General features: G+C 32.3%; 1 protein-coding gene and 1 long non-coding RNA gene across 2 annotated transcripts; one reads left to right on the top strand and one right to left on the bottom strand.

The window, feature by feature from the left end:
* Positions 1–10,630: 10,630 nt before the first annotated feature.
* On the bottom strand, positions 10,631–12,050 carry LOC109818968 (glutathione S-transferase F9). The gene is made up of 3 exons (XM_020384526.3): positions 11,769–12,050; positions 11,488–11,536; positions 10,631–11,366 (listed from the first exon to the last, which is right to left on the bottom strand). Exons 1-3 carry the CDS (start codon positions 11,910–11,912, stop codon positions 10,915–10,917), a joined length of 645 nt encoding a protein of 214 aa, XP_020240115.2. The 5' UTR covers positions 11,913–12,050; the 3' UTR covers positions 10,631–10,914.
* A 2,113-nt stretch (positions 12,051–14,163) lies between these two features.
* On the top strand, positions 14,164–15,409 carry LOC145955304 (uncharacterized). Its single transcript, XR_014431931.1, has 3 exons — positions 14,164–14,273; positions 14,514–14,588; positions 15,280–15,409. It is a non-coding gene; the product is annotated as an uncharacterized LOC145955304 (long non-coding RNA).
* Positions 15,410–15,728: the final 319 nt, after the last annotated feature.

Raw genomic sequence — 15,728 nt, 5'->3', positions numbered from 1 at the left:
TCTAGTCAATATTGTAGATGGACAAACTTTGTTTTCGTCTGGAATGTCTTTCAGTCTGTGCTATCCTTCGTCTAAATTGTGGTTGACTTTTGTTTGATTTTAGACCAGCCTCCGTCTGAGTACTCATGTTGCACTCTAGGTTGTGCTTGACATACCTTCGTCTGATATTTGGTTCAACATCGTCTGGCGCACATGTCGTGTTTCATCTATCATTTGGCATTGCTTTGTCTGATCCTCATGCTATGCTTTGTGTTGACTCATCTTCATCTATCTTATTCAAAGCTTTCGTCTGTGGTTTGCGTCGTCTGAAGCTTGATCATTTTCCTTTCTTTGTGTGAGGCTTGGCTTCATTTGATCTTTCAGTCTAATGCTCGAGGCTTTTACCTTCTTTTCCTTGGCTATAGTATACGACGTGGCACATCGTCTGATCTTCAACTTGCCTGTACTTATGCTTGTCTGAAAAACTAACACACTTGTTAGAAATAACAACATGTATTATATTTGTTTCATTCAAAACCTTGCTGGGAATTGCTTCGTCTGACTCAACAATAATTTGTTTTTGTGATTTTTGTATTTTGGTGGCCAAGTTAATCTTGATGCACAATATTTGTCCATTATATATAGATGAAAAATATGTGATATATATATATATATGTGTGTGTGTGTGTGTGTGTGTTCATTACAAGTAATCAGAAAAAATCTAAAAACAAACATGAATTTTTTTTAAAAAATGCAATCTACATCAATTTTCTAAATAACCGATGTATAATATGCATAATCTACATCGATTTTAAAATTGATGTAAAAGTGTATATATTTTATAAATCGCTCTATTCTACATCGGTTTTAGAACCGATGTAGATGACTTGTAGAACCAATATAGATAATGCATCTTGTAGTAGTGAAGATACACTTTTAAAAGGAGATGACCACAACTGAACTCAAATGTGTCTCTCTCTCCTCCAAAACAACCCATCTCATTATGGTGTAAGAAGAGAAAGAAGGAAGTAAGTAGAGAAGGAGGTCCCTTGGAGTGAGGAATATGTACAAGCCACAAAGTAAGGACCACACACACACACACATACATATATATGGTCCTTTGCTAATATTTATCTTTTTCCCAACTCACTCTGAAATCTACATATATTTGTTTTCAAATATACTTCTATATACTACTATTAGCATGGAGATATGGATGTTTTAAAAGCAAAATTTTATGAGAAAGTTAAAAAATAACAGGCTAGGAAATGATAAAAAAAGGAAAATAGTAATTGATGTGAAAAGGATACTTAACCACAACAAATTGATTATTTCTTTAAATATTATTATTAGGATTTTCTGTTTTTTACAAAAGGCATGCTATATATTTTCAAACTTAAGCTTTTGATCAAATTGAATTAAAAATAAATAAATTAAAATAAGTCAGCACCATAAAACAACGATTTGGGGCTTGTGATTCATATGACTTTTGGATATCAAATACTAAGCAACAATGTCAACAAAAGTGGACGATCTTAATGGAAGACCATCCTTGAAGATCATAAGACCTTTGACAAGATCTATGGTTAGGAAACTAGAAAAAGCTACTAGAAAGGATGTGTTTCTTAGACATGTGCTTATAATGAGCATTGAGTATGTGTTTTCTTCCTATTTGCTTAGTCTTCTATTGTATATATTTTGTATAGTTTGTTTTCCATTCCTTTGCATGTAGTAGATAAATGTATAGGTTATTTTTATCCTTGTATTTAGGGGTGTATGTTTCTTTGTTTGTAGGTCATGCTTGTAGGATTTATAGACATGTTCCTTATTGAAATGTAATCCTTTTGACCATGTATTTATGGTCACCATTTTTAGTTTTTTGTCAAGTTTAGTAGTTAGAGTGGAAATAGTCATTCTAGATGGTGTGAAAGTAGTAAAGGTGTGGAAATAGCCAAAAGTGATATTGGGATTGTTTTTCTTCTCTTAGTTCAAGGAATTGATTTGTCTTGGTTTAACCTTCATTTGGTTAACCAAAGCAAACCAATTCCTTTGTGTTTTGTTCGACCAAGACTAGCCAAGGTCACCTTGACTGCCTACCTTGGTTAGTTTTTACCCTTGGAACTATTTCTCCAACCACCTAGAGACAAAAGGACATTTAGCACTTTCTCATTGGCTCTTCTAGATCTAGTTGTCGCCTAAATGTCTCAAACATGTCTCCTAAAGCTTGTTTGTGATTTGTGAAACTAGATCTAAGTGTTTCCTTGTCTCCTAGATGTCTAGCTTCCTCTCCAAGCTTCCTAAGTATATGTCATGATGTAACGTGAGTAAATAATAAAGATGTTATGATAATGATGTGGTACTAATGAATGTTGTAATATGGGATGAATAAATGATGTTAATGCATGGTGATGATATTATGATGGTGCACAATGATGGGATGTGGTGATGTGAATGAGATATATAAGTTCAGGTTGTGGTTAGTAATGATGAAATCCAAGCAAGGCTTGGTAGGTTGTGAAAAATCTAGACTCTATGGTCTATCAAAATCACCAAGTGGTTCATTTCGTTTGTTGAAGTTTGGTATTGCTATTTGTAGAGTCCATGTATTCATACTTTATTTGGTGAGGTGACGTGAATATATGCAACAATAGTCTATGGTCATCTACCTAAACCTTGGGTGTTATGACAGGGAACATGTAACATGGTTGTGAGGTAACCATGATTGGCCATAATGCTTTGACTAGATGCTAGTTGAAATCCCCTAGTTGATAGTGGATTGAAAAGGTCACCTAGAGTATGGTGATTCAGTCCATGGCTCCTAGGTTGCCTTGCAGTTAGTGATGTTAAGATTAGTACCACATGCATATAGAGTTAAAAGCGTTCATTACACAAGTCTTTAATTAATATTGAGATTTATTGAGTCAAATGAATGGTTGTTGTTGATGATGAACAAATGATTGATATTATTGAGATAAATGTCCTTGAATGTTGGACATAAAATGTAAATGCATGTGTGATGTTTAATTGCATTATATGTCTTATTAGTGCTATCATGTGCCTTATATGTGTTGTACATGAATGACATATATTTTCACTATGTTTATTGGTGTGCTTGTTTAGGTTGATCACCAATTGAAGAATAAGCCGGGTATTGGAGGATGAGCTTGATGGAGGTGAAGCCTAATGTTTCTTTAGTTGCTCTATGTCTTTGCTTTGATAGTGTGACCTCACGGCAAAAAGTTTATGATTTTATAGTTGTGGTTATATTTGATTTTATTTTATGAAATTTTATGTTTTATGTTGGAAGTTGTGTAAAAGATGGTTTGTACCTTATTTTGAACTTATTTTTCCATTTGTTTATCTTTGCATCAAAGAGTTTTTATTTAAAATTATTTTGAACCTTTTAACCAAAAGAGTTAAGTTTAACTATTTCCTAATGTTTTTATTTTTAAAATATCTTTAATTATTATGCTTTGGGGTAGAAAGGTATCACATTTAATGGTATCTTAGCAAGTTGGTTTATCCAACTAGTGTGTTATGTGTTTGTTATGTTTCTTTGTGTATGTTGAGTTGTTATCTAAACACTTTGAGTTATTTTTTTTAACCTTATGCACTTTTCAGTAGAGCAAAAAGGTTATGGTGGGAAGAAACAATAATGTGTTAGCTAGTGCCTTGTAGGCAAATAGCTTAGGCAATAGGGAATGCAAATGTTGCTAAGACCAACTAATTGTCTAGGTTTCAGTAAGATTCAAAAGTGGATATGATTTGGATAAAGCCTTAAAATGGATTTTCAAGGTAGAAAAGATGGTTTAGGCAATGGAGTGCGCTAATGCCCAAAAGGTATCGTTTATTACGTTCAAGTTGTCTAGAGATGTTGAGTTATAGTGGTAGAATAAAGTATGATGGTAGAAACAACTCTAGTCAACTAGGATAACTTCAAAAAGATCTTCCTAGAGATGTAGTTCCCCCAAGATGTGAACAACATGAAAGAGGTAGAGTTATTGGAGATGAAGTAGGGCAATAAAACAATGGTAGATTACATTGCCAAGTTTGAGCAGTTAGGGTTTTTTTGTGCCTACTACAACGGTGAGGACAACAAGCAATCCAAATGCACAAAGTTTGTCACAACTTGCATCCACAAATCAAGCAAGTTGTGAAATAATAGGAGATTTACCAATTCCTTATATTGGTAAATAGGTGTCATATATATAATGAGAATGGTTTGGCATATTGCAACACACTACAAGAGTGTGGGACTAGTGAAAAGTAGAGAGGTATGGTTCCTCCAACAGGAGCAAGCCATACTCAACACTTGCAAGCCAATTTGATGTCTGTCAAGGGACCCAATAGTCACAATCAAGAAGTCAACAGTCAACCACAATTCACTTTATATGTAGGGGTAGCATGGGGTCTACTCCTAAAGGTCAATTAAAGTGCTTCAAGTGTGGTCGTTTGGGCCACAAGTTTGATTATTCAAAGTGGGGGTTGATTTGCTATAACTTCCAAGGGAAGGGGCATTTCAGGAAGGGTTGTCCCAACCTTAGGAAGGAGGTGATAAGTGCTAAAGGGAGTGGCTTCCAAGCCCACAAATATAAGGTTTCATGGACAGTCTTTATGATGAGTGGCACTAAAGCCTTACATTTGGATGACTTGATCTAAGGTATGTGTCTCATTGATGGAGTCCATTTGGTTGTCTTACTTGATTCTGGTATGACTCATTCATTTATATTTCATGCTTATATGTCTAAGTTAAAGTTATCTGTGTTTGCCTTAAAGTTCAAACTTGTAGTGGAATCTACAAGTCTCAAAAGGGATACATCACTCCAAGCTACCTAGAAGACTTGTTATAAACTAGTGAAATTCCCACAATGCGACCAATAACTCATTTTGAGTGAGCCAACTTAGGGAGTAACCCTAGAAGATGATGCCAACTCACTCAAAGTGAGCTACTTAGACATTTTAAGTGAGCAAAATTCACTCAGAGCTACCACTATGCTCGATCTAAGCTAGCACCTCACTCGGAGCTACCGTTAAGCTAGCTTTGAGCTACCATTAAGCTAGGTTCGAGCTACCATTAAGCTAGCTCTAAGATGCAAGCTCGCTTAGAGTGAGCCACATTGGCGCTCTAAGTAGGCAGGTCAGGCCTAAAAGCCCATTAGAAAATATTATAAAAATAGGGTCTCTAAAAGGTCTATGAATAAATTAATGCTTTTTCAAGCATAATTTTAGAGAGATTATAGAGAGTTCTTGTGAGAAAATTCTTGTAATTAATCACAAGTCGATGAAAGAACCCTTTTTTCTTGTGTAATCCTTAGTAATGAGTGATTAAGTTCTCTATTGTTGAAGATTGATGTAGATATTGTACTCATGTAAGCTTCTCTGTTCTCATTAAATATATTGTTTTTATTGAGCTAATTGCTTTTACTTTGTACTTAATGTTTGCTTTAGCCAATGTATGATTATAATTTTAATTGAGGTTTTAAAACCCTTTTAGGATTACAATATAGGTAAAATGCTAATAACACTTATTTACTATGAATAGGTGTTATCACTCAATTTTTAGGTCTCGACCTTAACGCAAATTGCTTAACAAAAATTATCAAGGAATTGGGATTTTCATTGAGCAACCTAGAGTTTCTCAACTAAGGAATTATGATTTAAATATATTTGACGACTATTTAATTAACTATATAATTTATAATATTGAATGAAAATTAGGGGGATTTACATGGAGAAAGTTAGTGAAATTAATATCTGACTGTTCTTATTGTTATCTAAATTTAAAATTTTCATAACTTTTGTTACATGTTTTTTATGTTTATCATTCTATAAATTTTTATACTTAATGTTAAACAATTTTAAATTTCTTTAATCATCTTTTGGTACCAAATTACATTAAACAATTATAACTCAAGTCCTTGTGGATTTGATAACTTGAACTTCTGTCCAATTTAATGCCTACAAAATTTGGTATACTTGTCAAATGTGTAACAATGATTAAGAATATGTACCATTTATCTATGGTAGATGACCTTATTGACTAGTTTGTGGGAGTGTGTGTCTTTATAATAAGATAGACTTTAGGTTAGGTTACCACTAGAACTGCATGATGTTTAAGGATAGTGTTATAGATCCTTAGAGACATATAACTTTATGGTTAGTTGTTTAAATGTGATTTTTAGCTTGGGGAAATTAGCTTCTTAAATCATGTGATCTCCATAGGAGGTATAGTTGTAGATCTTTCTATGATAAAGGTTGTTCTTAATTGGAAGCCCAATCTCTCTAAGCAAGATTAGGAATTTTCTAGGTTTAGCTAGATATTATTTGAGTTCATATAGGGTTTCTCTAAGTTGGCCTTACCTTTAACCAAGTTAACTAGGAAAGGACATGTCTTTGTTTGGGATAGAAAGTGTGAAAGTAGTTTCGAAAGCCTTAAGGACAAGCTAACTAGTGCACCAATCTTAGTATGGCTTAATCCTAGTAGACCCTTTGTAGTGTATTGTGATGCATATAAGATGGGCTTAGGAGGAGTATTGATGCAAGATAGGAGGGTAGTATCTTATGATTCTAGAGGCAGTTGAAAACCCATGAGAGAAACTACCTTTCTCAAGACCTTGTCCTTAGCAATTATAGTTTTCATCCTAAAATTTTGGAAACATTACTTTTATGATTCTATATTTCAGTTTTTTTAGTGATTATAAAAATCTTAAATATTTGTTTGATCATAAAGAGTTGAACACGAGGTAGAAAATGTGGTTAGAATTTCTTATAAATTATGATTTTGATAATTAAGCTATCGTCAATGTAGTGATTGATACCTTGAGTAAGAAGTCTTGGTGCATATTAGCTTTGATGGTTTAGAGAGATGAATTTTGATTGTAGAGTTTATGGATATAAACTTAGCATGTGAGATTCAATTCAATTCAAAACATTCATGTATCTTAATACATGTATATCATGTGAGATTGAATTCAATTCAATATAAAAGATTCATCTATCTAATATCTTATACCACAACTCAATATGATTATTAACATTATTACAAGACAAAGATAAGATTCTAGAAATAAAAAATTTGAATGGAAACAATCTTCCCACTTTATGTCTCTTCACAATCATCTTTCTCGACACTTGATGTACAAAAAAACCATCACGAGAGAAAAGGTAGTACAATTATTATCCATTAGCTTTCCAACTGAAATCAAGTTAGTGGAAAATATCCGGGACACATATACATTCCGAAAAGAATAACCAATATCTCCAATAGCATTAATAGGTAGATGACTCCCATTACTCCATTAGCAATTGGCAATTTGAATATATTGGGGATCATTATAACTTCAAATTTGTAAGAATGCAAATTTACTAGTCATGATTAGAAGCTCTTGAATCAAGAATCCAAAAAGAACAAACCTTTTATCATTTCCTGGAATACCAAAAGCAAAAAGTGTTGTAATGATCATCTGCTAGCTAGATCATCTCGGGGGTGAAAGAAACTGACTAAAACTAATTGGTTGCATGGGTGTAACTTGCACAACATCTGACATAAGTGCAACTTGGACAACAACTTGAAGAGATTGTGCTTTTCAATTTCAAGCAGTATGAAATGAGCACTCTTTAATTATGTGTCATCATTTCTTATAGTAATTTCAATACAAACTTTTTGGAACATTGGTTATGTGATAAAACCCCTTACAACTATAACATTGTATGGATCTTTTTTTTATCTTCCTCTTCCTTGTGTTTGAAAAGTAACATTTATGGCTTATGAATTCACTTGTTTTGGACACATTCCGAATTGAGTAGCTAATCACTGGTATTCCCATAGCAACACGCCAATACAAGTGCCCAGAGAAGAATTGGATTTTAGTTTAGAAGTCTGACCCTTGACGTCTCTAATTCTACTCTTAACTTCATGAGGAATTGATAACGCTTGCTCTCCTTTTGAACGGCTTGAATTGCAGTCGGAGCCTCCTTATTAGAATATTAATTTCAAGATAATTATCAAATATGTCAATATTTTTATCCAGACAATTATTTGAGCATATTTTATGCTTAATTTATAGTCTTATTATTTTTAAAACTTAGTATTTTAATTTTGTCTCATTAAATAATTAAGATTTTTTTTGTTTTTTTTTGTTTCGAATGAAAAAAAGCATTGAAATTTTATATAAATAGGATTTAGAGAAAATAGAAGAAGAAAAAAAACTCCACATATGGTGTATTTTAGAGTGATTATTTGAAGGGATAAAGGGAGTCATTGTTGGAGATTGACATAGTTGATTCTACTCCATGAAATTCTTCATATTCTTATTTAATAAAGTATTTATTCAATTAATTGTTTTAATCTCGTGCTTAATGCTTGTTGTAGCCCGATTAAATTTTTCATGATTTAATAATTTTTAATTGCAGTTAAGAAATTTTTTAAAATTACAACGTTGATAATATTTATTACCAAGCAATTAGAATAAACCTTATCAATTAACTTTTAAATCTCTAATCTTAATGTAGGATGCTTAACAAACTTCATCAAGGAAATGAGATTTTCCTTAAGCAACCTAGAATTTCTCACCAAAAAAATTAGAATTAAAATATTTTTATTGGTTATTGAATTAACTTAATTATTACTGAAATTAAACAATAATTGGAAAGAATATGTGTGATAGTGTGAGGAAGATTAATGAAAATCAATTTCTACATTTTTTATTATAAATTTTTAATTATCTTTTTATTATTCTAAATATCTAAAAATATGTTCTTTATCTTTATTCTGTTTTTTAAATAAATCTTATTTTCTTTTCCTTAGTGTAAAATTTGATTAACTAATTATTATGCAAGTTTTTATGGATTTAATATTTGAACTTCTATTCTCTTTACCATCTACACAATTAGTATATTTTTCAAATACGTGTCATTCCACAAATTTAAGCAACTTGAATAGTATATATTCTCAATTGAATAATTTCATTGACTGAAATTTCCTATCTCCAATTCTAATCGGAAGTGACGTGCACTTTTTCTTGATTATAAATCAGTTTCAAATATTTCCATATTTCTTTTGTCGTACAGAATGTTCTCAGATTGCTCATCATACGTTGTTCGATCGAACCTAATATCCAAGATATGATATGGCATCATCAACCTCCCATGTTTAAAGTGCTGGGTTGGTTTCATGAGTTAGATTGGGCCTATCAAGATGCCCTCAAAACTCCTTCCCTTTCACATATATTTTGAACTGAAACTCCCAACTAAAATAATTCTTCCCATTATATCAAACAATGGAGTTTTCTCCAAACATGATTTCGAAGAGTAACGAATTCGGACAAAACAAAAGTTCAAGAATCTAGACACGTAATAAGAAACCAAAAAAATTGGCCTAGAAAGCACAAAAAGATACAAAGGCTCCTTGAACACACCGAGAGACATACACTATAGCAGGAAATGTTGCCTAATTAATCTTTGTAGTTATATAAGAAAATTTTGCTTATAGCTATAACAGGAAATGTTTCCAAATACATGGCTAATTTATAGCTATTCGCATTTGTAAATTAATGAAATAAATCAGAAAATATTGCAAACAAATTACAAGGAAGCAATAGATTAGATATTCTATATATGTAATCTTGTTGATATACTAGCATGAAGCCAAGGCTACATTTTATTCTCTAAGCCATAGAAAACACAATAGCTAAGCAATTATAAATAGTTTTTGTATATCTAGATAACATTCTTCCAAGATGGTCTGTTGCTAACATCATCCCACCAAACACTCACATAGTCACAGGCTTTTCCATAGGTTCAGTTTTCATTATGATAAAGTGGAGAAGAGCAAAAAGGACACCCATACCAGGGAATACAAGAAAAAAGGACCAACGAAAAAAATGTTGATGCTGAGACACATGTGAAATTATAGGACATTCAAGTTGAAGTTTTTAAGCTTGGAGTTGAACAAACTGATTTTTGTGAAAAGGATTGGACATGAGCAAAATCGATTATGGGATAGAGTGATAAGCAAATTAACTGATTTTCGGGGCAACAAAATTTTAACACTATCGATTAGGGGGAGCTTGACATAAAAAATCGATTATGTACAACTAATTTTGTATGTTGCTTTCAAAATCAGTCAACATCCAATTTTAAAAGTGTCTGTACACAATATTGGCAGGAAGAAATCTAGTTGTATAATCGATTTTATAGATTCAAAACTACCGATTTAATAAAAAAATTTCCACTAGTGATCATACTAGTTAGAGGTCGTGGATATATTGTGGATACACAACTTACATTGCCGGTTTGAATTTTGTAATATAAATATGTGTACCATACTACATGGAATAGACATAAGATCAATCAAACACATATCATCTTTTTCCATCAGTTTTCTTTCCAGATTTTCTCAAAGTTTTTTCTGAATTTATAGCTAAATTTCGTTAGCATTACAAAATTTCAAGTTATTTATTTGCAATTTCAGCTATTTCACCTACCAATCAAGTGCTTCTAGTAAGTAACTTGAGGACTTACGTTCGATTGAGAGACATTTTGCCTTTCAACATTAAAATCACCTGATTTCACAATTCGAACTTTGGAACTACGTTGGAGTTGGAATAGCTCAAACCCATTCAACTAGACTCAATTGTAAACACAACACATTCAAATTAAACTAATCAAACTACACTTAATTTTCTTATTTGATTAGGATGCCTTTGAAATCAAAGAAGGAACCAAATCATACCACCAATACTTCTACCTAAAGCAAATAACTTATTTTTGAGATTCAAACTCAAAATATTAAAATACTAATGTTTTATTTTGACCATGAAAGCCTCTTAGGTAACTTTCGTACATAGCTTTGCATCAAACCCCATGACTACTACTAGGTTGAAGCCAAGGCTACACTTTATTCTCAAGGTCATAGTAAACACAATAGCCAAGTAACTAGAAAGGGCTTTTGGATAGTTCGACAACCTTCTTCCAAGATGGCCTGTTGCTAATATCATCCCACCAAGCACTCACATGCACCCTTTCTCTAATCAAATACTCCTTTTTCATTTGACTCAAATAATGAGTAAATGGGAGATGGCTAAGATCAGCAAGGCTGAAGAAGTCACCTGCCAAATACTTTGTCTTGGATAGCCTCTCCTCATAAATGTCAAGTACCTTCCCAAGCTTCTCTTCACTCTCTTCGATAACTTTTGGGTCTGATGGAAGACCCAATATTGGGGAAATCACAATATTCATTACCAAATTGTAGAGTGGTGGGTGATAGTTATGTGCTTCAACTTCAAGCCATTGCTCCACAAGACCCCTTTCTTCTATTGTCTTCCCTAATAAATCAGTCCCTTGGTTTTTGTACTTTTCAGCATAGTACCTGCATATTGCTCTTGATTCTACACAATTAAGGAGATAAATCAAAATTACTTATAACGACCAAAAAAACACAAGATCAAAGTTATTTACATCAAACTACTAGGCATATAAACATAACGTAGAAAAAGTAAAGGGGCTAACCATAAAGGGTGTAATCACCATCTTGAATAGCAGGAAGCAATCCAAAAGGCTGCAAATTAGTAAAACTTGGTCATGTGGTGGGAAAAGAAGACATTAATTTTATCAAATATAATAATTGTATCATTCTCTTTATAACATCATCATATCCGGTTACTCAATAGTAGAGTCAAAGAGAACCTAAAAACATCTTGTAAGATGTCGGATACGTTATTGTTGTAGGACGAAATGAAAAACCTAAAATATAATGGACAAAAAATGCATCTAGAAAAATGTAATTCAACCTGCAACTTGAGGTACTCAGGCTTTTTATTCTCTCCCTTGAAGCCATCAACAAACACTGTCTCAAACTCGATTTCCTTCTCAATGAGGCACATTATCACCCGCTTTGGGTTAGCATAGTCTGAACCATAGACTTTCACAACCATTGTGATGTTTAGAAAGCAAGATTAGGGAGATTTGGCTGAGGAGTCAAGTAACCTTGTTTATTCTTATAGTGCCAACCTGAACAAAAAGCAATAAAGTTTGAAAGAGGTTCAATGAATCAAAATCAACTCAATTGGTGACAATTCGTTAGAGTGATACAAATATTAATTAATATATTAAATATTTTGGTGTGAAAATTAATTAAATTACTCTTTCAATAATTTTTGGAGTATAAATTTCACAAATGCAACCATTGAATTATGTTATATGATACACATGATCATCATGTATATCAAATTTGACATATAATTTAGACTTTTCAAAATATATTTTCTAACAATAAATATTATATATTTTATATTCCATATTATATATTAAAATAAATTAATTTAATGAACAAAACAGATAATTGTGAAACTATATGAATTTTGTATACAAAATGTAATTAGTAAGAACATCAAATGCAATTGTCGGAATAGTTAAGGAGTCAAGGATAACTCTAATGCTTCCTGTATGACAAATTATAAAGTCTTAAAGAGATTCAATGAATCAAAATCATCTCAATATAATTCAATAAAGTTATAAAAAAATATTAATTAATATATAGTGTATTAAAAAAAATACTACCTTCGAGTTCCTTTATAATAGTTGTTTAAGGTTCTTTTACATAAATTAAGAAATGTAATAAAATTTTCTATTTTTCATATAACAATTTTAATGTTTTCTATTATACTCTCTTTATTTTTTACTTTATAATAAATGTATATTAGTTGTAAATTAATTAAAAATTAGATGAGATGTAATGTAACACTCCATTTTTCAAAATACTATTATTATTATTATATAATATTTGGTCAATATTATTTTATTATTATAGAAAAAAATATTTTATATTATATATTCATTTATTATATTTATTTAATTATTTTTTGGAAAAGAGAAGCGAGTCAGGAAGAGAAGGAAAATGGGTTGGGTTGATCCAGCCTAGTGGATTATTTTTAAGAAAGGGGTCAGGCATAATTACCATATCTGCCTCATTTTACGTTCTGAAAGGTTAGAAGAGAAAGAGAGGCAAAATAGAGAACTCTGAAAAAGAGTGTTCAGGAGGAACAATCTCAATTGACATCAAGATTATTTCGAATTAACATAACCAAGTATGGAAAAAGGGGATTTTTATGTCATATGAGGGGATGGGTTGAGAGAAAGTTCCCTAGGCTTTTATAGAAATTTTATATCCATTTCTAGTTGGATGTTTGATGATTCTGATAATTTCTATGTAGACTTGTGATTGTATTTCTAGTATTGATTGTTGAAAATGGATGTCTAGGATGCGAGATTGAATTGTTTTAAAATGTGCTTGTAGGTGAGGATTGAAAGAATTGGGATCTGGTCAATTGATGCATGTTTTAAAGTAATTGATGTATGTTAATGGGATTTCGACATGTTTTAAAGTAATTGATGTATGTTAATGTGATTTCGAGTAATGATGACACACGCACACGCACACGCACACGCACACGCACACACACACACACACGATGTTGGTTGTGTGATGCATTGGCACGAGCATATGCCACTACTAGAAAATGACTTATCTACGTCGCTAATTCTACATCGGTTTTAATAAAACTGATGTAGAAACAAAATGCGGTGGCATTTTTGTAATTATTTGAAGAATGTAAAGCAAATCTACATCGGTTTAATGAAAGACCGATGTAGTAGTAAAAGTGCGGTGGCAATTCCGTAAATAAGAGGAAAAACATAAAGATATCTAAATCGGTTCACTTTATGACCGATGTAGAATTGGATAACTTTCCCTACCCGCGTGCGCCATCTCCAAACAAAGCCGCCATGCCATCTCCAAAGAAAGCCTCCCTCCTTCCTCTCCGAAGAAAGTCCAATGGATTCGCCTCTAGCCTCTGGCACGTCGAAACCGCATGAGTTCACCGGGGTGGAGCACAGTCCGCCAAAATCGGCATAGGTTAGGTGCGATTGATGGAACATGGTAAGCCTATCTTTCTCCGTATGGAAGTGCTGCGGGCACATAGAGATGTGGGTAGAGGAAGTCTCAAAAAAGAAGGCCGAGCTGTAGGTTGATTCCCGTCGTTCTCCAAAGAAAGCCCTAACTCCTTAATAGTAAGCACCCAGACTCTTCTCAGACCATGAAAAACATCATCATCGAAAACCCTAACTCCTGCGGGTATGTTATTCTTTTCCGCTTTCAAACTTTTGATTCTACGAGAGCTTCCGGTATTAGTGAAAGTTGAAGAGTTCGCACGAAAACCCTTTATTTATGGCTCCTCTCTGCATTCAATTGGTGCCACCCGATTGTTTATTTTGTAGCTTTGATATATCTTTACCTGGTGAGGATCATGGTCGGCGATTTTGGCAACTTTTCTTTGGATATTCATTATTTGCTTTCTTTGCCTTTTATATTTTTTTTTGCATTCTTGATGATGTGGAAAGAAAATAAACAATAAGGGGCTTGGTACTGGAATCGTGTTTTGGATTTTTTCTGCTTTGTAGTGTTTGTTTAAAGGCAAGAGAAAAGGATGGGGAATATTATTATGTTTCTGACTTTGATCTATTTTTTTTTGGGTAAGGTTCATGAGCGTTATGTTACGAGGCTGCGGAAGAAGTTGCAGTTTGAGGAGAGGAAGCAAGCCAACCAAAGAAGGGTAATTCTGCTGGTTTTAGTGTGGTTATTTGATTTTGTGAATCATGAAGTTTTAGGGGAAAATAGTAGCTTAATGAGTTTTTTAAGTATATAAACACTAAGCAGTGGTGAATGAAGAAAACAAACTAATGTCTGAATAAATTCTTCTTTGAAGTTTAGTTGTTCCCTTAACTTGAAACTGAAAGTGATCCTTAGAAAGGAAGTTAGAATCCACATTCATGAATGGATTATTACAATATTACTTATCAATAAGATTATATTGAGTGATAAGCTAATTAGTTTTCTTTTTGATGCCTTTGAAAAAAAATGCTTTCATTTTGATGATGAAAATAAAATTATATGACTTAATTAAATAAAGAAATGATTAAAACTGTAGTAATAAGAAAAAAAATATTCCCCAGTAGTTAATATATATATATATATATATATATATATATATTTGTAAATTAATATCAGTTCATTTAGGTATATTTTATTTATCATTGAAAGTTTAAATTTGAGATGTCATAGGCTCTGTTTGGATACAATTTAAACAAATTTTTGAGAGCTCAATAAAGAGTATTTTTTAGTATAGAAGCTCTTAAAAGCTCATCTAGACTTGTATCTAAACATACTCATATTCTAATTGCAAAGGATTGTTCTATGATGATTTTCTGATATAACTGGCAGTGTCCTTTTTTCTTTTGTACTAGGTGCTTTCGGATTCTGAAACAGTCCGGTGGTTGAACCATGCAGTTGAAAACATATGGCCCATATGTATGGAAAAGATTGCCACTCAGAATATTTTACTCCCTATCATTCTGTGGTTCTTAGAGAAATACAAACCTTGGACTGCTGAATGACTCGTACTGTTCGGTTATTTGTCTTTGATTGTGGTTGATCATAATATGAATTTTGACCATTTTCTTGAAAATTATGTCATATGAATTTCATATTCTCTATTCAACTTTTATCAAGAAAGATGCATTTTTTGTGAATATAAAATTGATATCTTGACTTTTGATGTATCAGTTTGATATCTTTGTACTATATTTTGCAGAAAGAAGCTGCTGTTCAGAATCTATACTTGGGAAGAAATCCACCTTTGTTTACTGAAATGAGGGTTCTTCGCTAGAGTGATGATGATCACTTGGTATGTGAT

Source organism: Cajanus cajan, chromosome 2 (assembly GCF_000230855.2).
Source record: "Cajanus cajan strain Asha chromosome 2, NIPB_CcT2T_4, whole genome shotgun sequence".
Classification (NCBI taxonomy): domain Eukaryota; kingdom Viridiplantae; phylum Streptophyta; class Magnoliopsida; order Fabales; family Fabaceae; genus Cajanus; species Cajanus cajan.
The sequence above is the reverse complement of the archived record's forward strand: the minus strand, read 5'-3'. Positions and strand labels throughout refer to the sequence as shown.

What these genes read in the sequence shown, in the direction of transcription:
- LOC109818968 (XM_020384526.3), bottom strand. Translation starts at nt 11,912, where the DNA reads ATGGTTGTGAAAGTCTATGGTTCAGACTATGCTAACCCAAAGCGGGTG. An exon ending in CTGAGTACCTCAAGTTGCAG is followed by an intron (nt 11,537 to 11,768) that starts GTTGAATTACAT and finishes ACTAATTTGCAG; the next exon opens with CCTTTTGGATTGCTTCCTGC. An exon ending in TGGTGATTACACCCTTTATG is followed by an intron (nt 11,367 to 11,487) that starts GTTAGCCCCTTT and finishes TTAATTGTGTAG; the next exon opens with AATCAAGAGCAATATGCAGG.